Below are 10820 nucleotides of genomic sequence, written 5' to 3'. Positions count from 1 at the left end.
AAATAAGAATCCTATTTAAAATTATAGACGTAACAATTAATACATTTTTAAGAAAGCTTACAAGTCCGTCACTGCATTCCCTAAATTAAAACAACGATTTAAAGTCCGCAATATTCAAATACGTCTTTATTAAAGTCCAATTTCAAAAACACCCATACGAAGAGGATTTGATGACAATAACAACGGTAACGAACTGGATAAACTTACGAAGTATTTTCAAAACACTGGGATATACGGCATATATCTGTTAGTTCTATACCAATTTGTATAAATATTGGAGATTTCCAGTAACATATTTTTCTTTGGCAGTATTCAATTTAGTGGAATTCATGTTATTTTTAAAAATTTTCTATCAATTTTAAGCAAGAATAAATTCGGTTAATAAGTACATAAGTAAGTAATTAATTCTTCATAAATTGACCTAAATGCGCCTAAAAAATACATAATGATAATAGCTCTATTAAATAAGTGGATTGGGGAATAATATAAGTTTTCTTCTTCCGATTCATTCAACTACTGGAACTTGGGTACAATCAATCCCTTTAGCATATCAAAGCTATTTCCATCGGGTTGCACTGTTTCTACGGCTCCATTTGGTAGTTTCACCTTCAAAAATCCATAATCATCGATTCCCACAATTTCGGCTTCCCGTTCTTGTTCATTTTGGAGGCAAATCTTGACGGTCTGACCGCTGTGGATAAAAATGTTTAAAATATATTTTTTAACGATCCAACAATTTTACCTGTGTAACCAGAGCGAGTAGTATAAGGCATAAAAACTATCAAAGTCTCCATTTTGTACCTCGCCCAAAAGTCTTTCGATTTCATTAAATATCGTGGCAATAAACAGCTCATACTTAAGAATAGGTAGCTTGTTGTTGGGAGCACGGATATTATGTTCCCTTATCAAATCGTTAATGCAAACAGTTGGTTTTGAATTATTTAAATTAATTCCACTGCCGATATTGACGATGGCCTGAGAACCCTGCAGGGTAGTGTTAACGACGAGGCCGCCAATTTTCTGGTTCCCATTTGCATATATATCATTTGGCCACTTTAAAGAAATATCTAAAACCTGTAAATATTAAATTAAAATCAATATTAGTTTCTTAAAGTGGTAATACAATTTTCGTAACTAATAAAATAAATATTTTTAAGTTCACCACTTTATAAGGAACACTGAACACTTTCCCTAATATAATTTATAATTTTCAAGACTTTATCTTGGAAATTCCACTGTAGCCCGTTTTTTTTTGTTTCTGAATGGTATAGAACTAAATTGAAAATATACATTACAGTGCCAAGGTTTTTTTTAAATTCTTTGCTAAAAAACCGTTTCGAAAGAATAACACAAAAGGCACCAAATTTAATTGTGGCATGCCCCTAACGGATGTATTCGGACTCGTGCTTTTTTAGTACATTTTGAAAAGCCGAGCGACGAAGACTTTCCACGCACGGTCACACTGGCACTATGCGCTGCACTTGACTTGGGTGTAGAGAAATTTCAACAACAGCCGAAGAAATTATAAAATTATAGTCTTTTCGCATTCCTTGAGCCGTCTCGAGTTGCGGGCGTGAGTGTGCGAAAGACGGAGCAGCAGCTGCGAAAGTAAAGGTCGCCGGAAGTGGGCCACAATGCGGAGCAGAGCCCCGACCCCAGGTCCCATCGAGTCGTCGAGTCCCCGCGAGGGCGTCTGAAAAAATCAATCGGACTCCACTCCGCCACGAATGAGCAGGATGAGCAGCAACAACAACGCCCCCGCACACGCCCCAGACTCCGGCTCCAGCAATGCCAACGGTCCCGTCTCCGGGTCACTGTCCGTGGACAGCAACCTGGTCATCATCCAGGATATGATTGATCTCTCGGCCAACCATCTGGAGGGCCTGCGCACGCAGTGCGCCACTAGTTCCACGCTGACACAGCAGGAGATTCGCTGCCTGGAGTCCAAGCTGGTGCGCTACTTCTCCGAGCTGCTTCTGGCGAAGATGCGGCTCAACGAGCGCATCCCGGCCAATGGGCTGCTGCCCCACGCAACGGGCAATGAGCTGAGACAGTGGCTCCGAGTGGTGGGCCTCAGCCAGGAGACCCTCACCGCCTGCCTCACGCGCCTAACCACTCTGGAGCAGAGCCTGCGACTCAGCGACGAGGAGATACGCCAGCTGCTGGCCGACAGCCCTAGCCAAAGGGAGGAGGAGGAGCTGCGACGCCTGACTAGGGCCATGCAAAACTTAAGGAAGTGCATGGAATCGCTGGAGAGCGGCACTGCGGCAAGCAACAACGATCCAGAACAGTGGCACTGGGACTCATGGGACAGGTCCATCCACATTCACCGCGGCAGCGTGGGCAACATAGGACTGGGTCAGAATTCAACCGCCTCCCCGAGAACCCATCATCGCCAGCATGGTGTCAAGGGGAAAAGCGCCGCTTTGGCCAACTCAACCAGCTCCCGGAGCGGCCGTCAATCGCCTACGGCAACGGAGGAGCTGAACAGTACGCAGGGTTCTCAGCTGACCCTGACTCTCACGCCCTCGCCACCCAACTCGCCCTTTACGCCTTCCAGCGGGGTCAGCAGCAGCCTCAATGGAACACCGCAGAGGAGTCGCGGTACACCGCCACCCGCCAGAAAGCACCAAACACTGCTGAACCAGAGCCAAGTGGACGGAGAGCAGCTTGCCGGTAATCGTTTGCCCACTGATCCCAGCCCCGATAGCCACAGTTCCGCCAGCTCTGACATCTTTGTGGACGCAAATACTAATGCTAGCTCCGGAGGAAGCTCCTCAAACGTGCTAATGGTGCCGTGCTCCCCGGGCGTGGGCCACGTTGGCATGGGTCATGCCATCAAGCATCGCTTCACCAAGGTCATAGGCTTCATGGCCACCTGTACTTTGTGTCAGAAGCAGGTGTTCTCCCGCTGTCTGAAGTGCACCGACTGCAAGTACATCTGCCATAAGTCTTGCGAGCCACACGTGCCACCTTCCTGCGGACTGCCACGAGAATATGTGGATGAGTTCCGCCACATTAAGGAGCAGGGTGGATACGCCAGTCTACCGCATGTGCACGGCGCCGCCAAGGGATCACCGCTGGTTAAGAAGAACACCCTTGGCAAACCGCTTCATCAGCAGCACGGCGACAGCAGTTCGCCGAGCTCCAGCTGCACCAGTTCCACCCCAAGTAGTCCGGCGCTGTTCCACCAAAGAGATCGCGAGTTGGATCACGGTGGCAGCAGCTCCAGCGCCAATCTGGTTCCTACTCCATCACTGGGCAAGCACCAGCAGGCTCAGTTCAACTTCCCCAACGTGACGGTGACAAGCAGTGGTGGAAGCGGAGGTGATACGCTTATTTCCAATGAACCAGCTCCAGAGCAATTCCCTGCCGTGCCTATCACCGCCAATGGAGGACTGGACAGCCTGGTTGGCAGTTCCAACGGGCACATGAGTTCCCTAATAGGCAGTCAGTCGTCAAATGCATCTAGTTCCGCCACCGTGACTGGTCTGGTCAACAGCACAACCAGCACCAGTACCAGCAGCTTCTTTCCACGCAAACTGAGCACAGCCGGGGTAGATAAGAGGACGCCCTTCACCAGCGAGTACACGGACACCCATAAGTCAAATGATAGCGATAAGACAGTCTCTTTGTCCGGCAGTGCCAGCACGGATTCGGACAGGACGCCCGTTAGGGTGGATTCAACGGAAGACGGAGATTCGGGGCAGTGGCGGCAGAACTCCATTTCACTGAAGGAATGGGACATTCCGTACGGCGACCTACGCCTGCTAGAGCGGATCGGACAGGGACGCTTTGGCACTGTACATCGAGCCCTGTGGCATGGAGATGTAGCAGTAAAGCTGCTCAACGAGGACTACCTGCAGGACGAGCACATGCTGGAGACCTTTCGCAGCGAGGTGGCCAACTTCAAAAACACGCGGCACGAGAATCTGGTGCTGTTCATGGGAGCCTGCATGAATCCGCCATACTTGGCCATTGTGACTTCTTTGTGCAAGGGCAACACCCTGTACACGTACATCCACCAGCGTCGCGAGAAGTTCGCAATGAACCGGACACTGCTTATTGCCCAGCAGATAGCTCAGGGCATGGGATACCTGCACGCGAGGCAGATCATCCACAAGGATCTACGCACAAAGAACATATTCATCGAGAATGGCAAGGTGATCATCACGGACTTTGGGCTGTTTAGCTCCACCAAGCTGCTCTACTGTGATATGGGCCTAGGGGTGCCCCACAACTGGTTGTGCTACCTGGCGCCGGAGCTCATCCGAGCGCTGCAGCCGGAGAAGCCGCGCGGAGAGTGCCTGGCGTTCACCCCCTACTCGGATGTCTACTCTTTTGGAACTGTGTGGTACGAGCTAATTTGCGGTGAGTTCACGTTTAAGGATCAGCCGGCGGAGTCGATCATCTGGCAAGTGGGTCGTGGAATGAAGCAATCGCTGGCCAATCTGCAGTCGGGACGCGATGTCAAGGACTTGCTAATGCTGTGCTGGACTTATGAGAAGGAGCACCGACCACAATTCGCGCGCCTGCTGTCGCTCCTGGATCACCTTCCCAAGAAGCGACTGGCGCGTAGTCCCTCCCATCCCGTCAACCTGTCACGGTCTGCGGAGTCCGTGTTCTGAGGGAGCTGCTTCCTGGTCACTGTCACTGTCTAGTACAATTACGACCGATTAACTAAGCTGGCTCGGTTTCTTCCCAAACAGTAAACTCTCCTAAGCAAAGTTCTAACAAGCTAAGCAAAGATTGTAAATACTTAAACGTAACTACCAAATTATAGAAACGATTTTAAAACTAAATTATGTACGCATGTATCGGGTGCAATCAGTTGCAGTTGTGAGCAAACAAAACAAAGGCGAAAACAAATGTTAACTCGAAAAAGACAAAAGTTTAAATGTTAAAGAGCAGAGGCAAACTGAGAAGGCATAGACATACATATACAAACAAACAAGCACTGTGGCAAATATTAAAGTAAACGTTAATCAGGTGAGCAATTTCTAAATTGTTAATTATGTGTAAGTTAAACTCTATATATGTACATGTGTATACAGAAGTGTATATGAGGGATTAGTGTTTAAATTAATATGTATTGTGTACTATGTGTACGGTCAAATGTATATAGTAAATGGACTTTAAATGCGAAATCAAGAAAAATGTCAAATAAACTTATCAGTAAAGCCAAATTAACGTGACCTTTCTTATCTGATTTCATTCGTTGTACATGAATCACCAAAAATCGTTGGCTAATTTAAAGCGACCAGATGTTGAAAGCATCGCTGAAACCCCTAACGTTCTATGGCCCTTTTTATCTAAACACCTTTTTTACTAGACGGATCTACAATCTTTACTCACCCCATACTGTTCGTGACCCCGTAGAGAATTGACGATGGCCGCTCCAACCAGGTGCTGCAGAAGAGGCAACCGAGAGCCCAACGCTGAGTCCATGGCCAGATGGAGTTGCAACGAAAACATGGCACAGCCCAGGGGACTAAGCCACTGAAACACACGAAGGAATGGTAACTTTATAATCTGGAATCTGGAATCTAAGGACTGCTAGAATACTAACCTGATTATTACTGCGACCCACTCCAGAAGTCTGTTGCACGGGCAGCACAGCCAGGCCGTTGATGAGTTCCAGGTTGTTGATGACATGCATAGAACTGCTCACAACCGGTGCATAGATGACCAGTCGTCCAATATGCTCCGTTTTAAGATGCTATATACAAAACGGGTATATCTTAGTGTCAGCAGTTTGATTAAATTATACTTGCGCACATCAAAGTACTCTACGGTGGAGAAGTCGTCCGGACAGGAATGTATCAGTATGGGCAGGACATTGTTATTGGCCACTGGTGGCTTGTCGTCCTTTCCACAGAATTTGATCGTCAGCTTTGGCGTTGCTATGACGTTATCGGGTCCACTGCATCGCAAACGCAACTTCTCCAAAAGCTCAAACTTGGTCTGCATGGTTAAAAGACTCTTTTATTGAAATGCCCAGGTTGACAAACGAACTCATTCACTGCCTACCTCATGGCGGCCGAGGAAATAGGCATGCTGATAGACCACTCCAGGCTGCGACTGATCGACATCCACTCCACCCTGAACCTGCACATCCAGGTACTTCCCCAAGAGATCCGCAAATATCTCGAGCCGAGTGCGTTCGTTCTGCTTCAGAATGGAGTACTTAATCTCATCCGATTCGAACTCGCTGGGATTCATTTCCAGATGAACCTGAATAAATTAGACTTAATGAAGTAGAGTTAGCTAACCGAGAGGAAATACATACCTGCGAGAAGACGGCCTTTCCCCCGCTCTGCAGGCTTTTGGCCAACATCAAGCTAGGCGTGTTCCAGGTTTCCTCGGTGCCCAGCACCTGTACATCCAAACTGTGGCTGTGCCCGGCCAGATCCTTCAGTTCCATGGACCTTGGACATACTAGAGCTCTGAGCAGCGTTTCGTGGTTTGATTTTGTGTTTTTTTTGTTTTTTGGTTTATGTTTTTATTTTAGTTAATGGTAGGTAGGATTATAATAGTGATAGCACACACAAGTAGAAGCACACACAGAGATAGATAGATATAGAATGGGCAGGAAAATAAGCGATCAGGCAGACAGAAAAGTATAGTAGGACAATGGAATAGAAATGTCAAGCAAAATAAATAACCAATTAAAAAGTAAAGGGCTTATATTAGTATTTATACGGAATAATTCATTCGTGGATTTTAAAGGAGAACCAAATTTGACATAAATCGGTTAGTTAATTATGCAGTTTCGAAAGGAGTTACGACAGGTTATGGTGCACACCGAATGAAATAGAAAGGAAGCCATATTCAGAAGAAACGAGACCAAATTTAAGCATGAAACGTTTGAGAAATAAAATAAGAGTTGGAATTAGTTAGAAACGGTTTAGTATAAGCACGAGTATCTTTAAAAATATTGATTTACACTTTGGTTATCACTTAGCTGACAAGCCCCATCCGTTAAATTAACCAATAGAAATTATTACTAAACAGAAACCCCTTTTAAATCGTCTCCTTATGTGCAACAAGCAATTTGTTTTGGATAGGGCTTTTCGGTGTGTAAACATGCAACATAGAGGTTTCGAGGATACTTTTAAGTCTGTTAAAGGTTATTGCTCTATAAAATAGATCGGCAAGGTTAGCAATATGTTTTGGACGCTGTCAGGCTGCTGCTTCTCAGTGTGGTTGGGAAGCAGTAATGTTTACTTACGGTTTGCGGGAATGTGACTTAGTCGACTCCTCGCTGTCCGTGGAGAAGTGCTTCTTCACCGGCGACGGCTGGTAGCAGAAGATGTGGTGCATCATCTTGACCCGCTGCCACTTGTCATAGGAGAATTGAACCAATTCGTGCTCTCGAACCTAAGTTCAAATGTTTGCATCAAACCGTATTTAGTGAACAAAACCTGCCATTCTTACCTCCGCTGTACGATAGTTGGGCAGTATGAAGTGCAGTATATCCGAACACAGACTCAGCACCTTCCCGCCGTGCAGGAAGTAGTCTACCAAGATCTGTCCAATTCCCGGCGCCACCGATCCGCACACAACAAGCAGAGCAGTCTGCTCTGTCCAGTATTTAAGGGCCGCTTGCTGCGGCATCAGCGGGTAGATGGTGTACACATTCCGCTCCAGCAGCTGCTGAAGAGTGGCCAGGGTGGACTCGCGGGCGCTGGCACTGTCCGAGTAGACTAAAACATTCAGGGGCTTGCTCTCCTGCAGACTATTCTTATTCCGTTGCAGCACAGGTCGTGAAGGAGCAATGCCAGCCGGCGGAGGAGAATTCAAAGGCTTCACCACCTCAAAGGATTTGCTGGGCTTCGTTGGTTTATCTGATGACTTCACAGGCTCATTGACATTACTGAGGGTTGATGGCTTGGTCGATGGAGCAGCCTTAATGGGCGAGACCTCCATCCTCTCTGTCTTCTGCATCTGGGACGCCTGGGCGGCGGCTAGTTTTTCCAATTCACTTGGTTTACATTCGCCTTTACTTGGCGTTGACTTGGAGTCCTCTTTGGTTATGACTGGTTTGCTTTCGTTCTTAGCAGAAGTGGATTTAGCTTCGCTTTTAGCAGGAGTGGTTTTTGCTTCACTTTTAGCAGGAGAAAGTTTGGCCGGCGTTCCCTTGGACTCAGCTTTCTGGGAACTATCCGCTACCCTGGCCGGAGACAGAGATGCCTTGTTGGTTGGCTCCACCACAGCCACAGCCTTGGCCACGGGCTCCGGGGTCTGGCGATGCTCATGGGCGATGAGGTCTGGTTTCGTCCTTCCCTCGGAGCGGTTTCTTTGGTACTCGAACTCGGTGGCTTGGTGGGCCAGCACGCCGACGGCTCGAAGATCCTCCAGGTGCTTCTTCCAACCATCCTTATCCAGACCGACGGTGGTGCGGGACTGGCGCTTTAGGTGATTGGCCAACAACTCAAAGGGCTGCGGATCACCTTCTCGCTGAACCGCTGGGAAAAAGGAAAGAACTTGTTAGTATGTTTCCTAGAAAAATCAGATTGCATGAAAACGATTTTAGGTCCAGCTTACACTCAATCCGCAAAAGTGGCAGCTGATCGTTAATGCATAAATTATTTCGCAAGAAAGTCGTTATCAAAAGTTGGGTGAAGTGCTCGACATCTGTCTCGATGAGCACCGCCAGGTGGGAGTCTATTTTCCATGCAATTAGCTTACCGTAATCTTCGAGCTGATTCATGGGCAGCCGACATGCAAGTAGAAGGAAAAGGAACGAAGGGAGACCCCTGGTTAGCAGATATACATGTGGATGACGCCATCCCTCTATCGATTCAACCGTCCTGGAACGGCTACATCTTAATCACGTTACCACACGCATTCCGTCATCTTTATAGCCGGTTATTGATTACTCTTAACCTTTAAAGTTGACTTTGTAATTTTTATAAAAAAAATAGGTGTAGCTTTTCAAGTTTAAAATAATCTGTTTACCATATTATTTTAACAACTATTTTCTTATTGAGTACAACGTTTTATTAACCTTTTTTTTACTTTTCCAAAAATTTGTACATTTTTCAAACCAAAAATAACTACAATTTGATATATATGCAATTGTGCATTAATTAAACAAAACCAAAAAAAAAAAAAAAATATTTAAGTTTACAAAAAACAAAAACAAAGGATATATTTGCCACGGTAAATTTTACGAAAAATATCCTTTTACTTGAAAGTACTTATGTGCGTGGTACTCCACTCTTAAATATAGAGATTTATAATTATTAAGATTATAAAAATCAAAGAGGAAGGTATTTATTTGCGAAATTGTGTTCAAATCAGCTTTAGATTAGGAACAGTTCTCTAAGGAAGGTAATCTTTGTACTGTGTAAGTCCTCCCAGCCGTTAAAAAACTACTTTAAAGATTGAATTAAAGATATCATATAAAAAGGGTAAGGTTAATTGGTCCATGTCAAATGTTTTCTGTCCACAACCTCCAAAAAGGAAAGGAAGTTAGAGATTTTAAATGCACATACTACCCAGAAAAAGTCAGTCCGTGCAACATTGCTTGTTTAAAGAGCCTATGTGTGACCCTTAAGATGACTTAAGTCCCACCCCAGAGTCCGGTGCGCGGACCCCCCAGCTTACCCGCACAGCCGTCGTGTCCTGGGAGCTGGGCCGCTGCACTGGCTCCACGTGGGCCTCCAGGAGCAGCTGCATCCGTTGCTCGCCCTGCGTGGACAGCGAAACCCTCTGCCTGGGCGGAGTGTCCGCCTCCGTGGGCGTGGTCACCGGCGTCAGAGTGTCGGCGGCGTAGGAGAAGGGCAGCAGACTGGGCGCCGCCGGGAAGCTGATCCAGGGCGTGATGTGGAGCGTCTGCAGCGGACGGAGGCAGCAGCCCCGCTGATTGGCGTGCAGCCACAGGATGTCCGTGACCTTGGCCGCATTGCGGTTGCCGCACAGCTCGGAGCTGGCCAGGGCGGGATCTGGGGATGGAGGAGGGATGGATTCTACAGCTCAGCCGCGTTCCAAGGAGTCCGCCACTCACCGAATCCATCGTCACTGCCCGCTTGAAGGGCGTAGAAGGCGATGCTCGAGGGCTGCGCCAGGTGCTCGGCGATCTTGGAGCAGGCCTTCTGGATGCGCCAGGATTGCAGGACGGTGGCGCTCACGTAATACAGGGTCAACATCGGGAATGTCTGCTGGGTACTGGTACCGCCGTTGATTCTAAGTTATTCGAGAACGACTTATGACCGGGCACAAGTTACATCTTGATTGGGTCCAAAATCAATGGCGGTTTCGTAATTTGCCCGATTTCGGTCGCCCTTGCGGATTTATCGGTTGCTATGGCCAAAAGAAGCGCTTCCTGGTACGCCGTTTTCAGCCAGTTGACACACTTTCCGCCCTCCTTGCCCACGGACTTTTATTGTTGATTACTGCATTCCACTCCAACTGGACGAAGCTTATCCACAAATGATTCCGATAAGAAAGCGCGGCAGGCGTTTACAGTGCTGTGGGCTTGGCTTTTTTCGGCCAGATCTGTCGGGTTTTCAGGGTGAACCGTTTGATTTCATTTAATTTTTATTGCACTCAATTACACTATCAATATATGAAAATGGAAATCAATAGTGCGACATAAAAATAAATTAAGAGTCGCCACTTTGCTGAACGGTAAAGTTAATATATTGCATATGATTTACTAAATGGTGGAGATGCGCGAGTGATGCGACTTTGTCGTTTCACGTAGTCTGTCTGCACATCACTAGCTCGCGGTATTTTTTGGTACATTTTGAGCACACGCCGCTCTAAGCTGTTTTCAATTAGCAATCCATTTGCAAATTGTTTTTCGCAGCTAA

The 10820-nt window shown here is 46.9% G+C and overlaps 2 protein-coding genes across 6 annotated transcripts; one reads left to right on the top strand and one right to left on the bottom strand.

The window, feature by feature from the left end:
* Positions 1 to 97: 97 nt before the first annotated feature.
* On the bottom strand, positions 98 to 10458 carry Hcs (holocarboxylase synthetase-like protein). 5 transcript variants are annotated; one of them, XM_036819268.3, is made up of 12 exons: positions 10013 to 10453; positions 9613 to 9950; positions 8548 to 8704; positions 7438 to 8468; positions 7232 to 7380; positions 6290 to 6446; positions 6031 to 6234; positions 5779 to 5964; positions 5570 to 5719; positions 5356 to 5499; positions 743 to 1074; positions 98 to 691 (listed from the first exon to the last, which is right to left on the bottom strand). In XM_036819268.3, the coding sequence occupies exons 1-12, from the start codon at positions 10152 to 10154 to the stop codon at positions 514 to 516; spliced, it is 3168 nt and encodes a 1055-aa protein (XP_036675163.3). In that variant the 5' UTR covers positions 10155 to 10453; the 3' UTR covers positions 98 to 513. The 5 variants fall into 5 exon arrangements, with proteins under 5 accessions (XP_036675163.3, XP_036675165.3, XP_036675164.3 ...); XM_036819270.3 differs by having other exon boundaries at positions 8692 to 8704; XM_036819269.3 differs by having other exon boundaries at positions 6290 to 6428; positions 10013 to 10452.
* On the top strand, positions 1458 to 5186 carry ksr (kinase suppressor of ras). The gene has a single exon (XM_017082917.4). It carries the CDS (start codon positions 1728 to 1730, stop codon positions 4626 to 4628), a length of 2901 nt encoding a protein of 966 aa, XP_016938406.3. The 5' UTR covers positions 1458 to 1727; the 3' UTR covers positions 4629 to 5186.
* Positions 10459 to 10820: the final 362 nt, after the last annotated feature.

Source organism: Drosophila suzukii, chromosome 3 (genome assembly GCF_043229965.1).
Source record: "Drosophila suzukii chromosome 3, CBGP_Dsuzu_IsoJpt1.0, whole genome shotgun sequence".
Classification (NCBI taxonomy): domain Eukaryota; kingdom Metazoa; phylum Arthropoda; class Insecta; order Diptera; family Drosophilidae; genus Drosophila; species Drosophila suzukii.
The sequence above is the reverse complement of the archived record's forward strand: the minus strand, read 5'-3'. Positions and strand labels throughout refer to the sequence as shown.

What these genes read in the sequence shown, in the direction of transcription:
- ksr (XM_017082917.4), top strand. Translation starts at nt 1,728, where the DNA reads ATGAGCAGGATGAGCAGCAACAACAACGCCCCCGCACACGCCCCAGAC.
- Hcs (XM_036819268.3), bottom strand. Translation starts at nt 10,154, where the DNA reads ATGTTGACCCTGTATTACGTGAGCGCCACCGTCCTGCAATCCTGGCGC. An exon ending in AGGACACGACGGCTGTGCGG is followed by an intron (nt 8,705 to 9,612) that starts GTAAGCTGGGGG and finishes CCCATGAATCAG; the next exon opens with CTCGAAGATTACGGTAAGCT. An exon ending in GCCACTTTTGCGGATTGAGT is followed by an intron (nt 8,469 to 8,547) that starts GTAAGCTGGACC and finishes CCTTTTTCCCAG; the next exon opens with CGGTTCAGCGAGAAGGTGAT.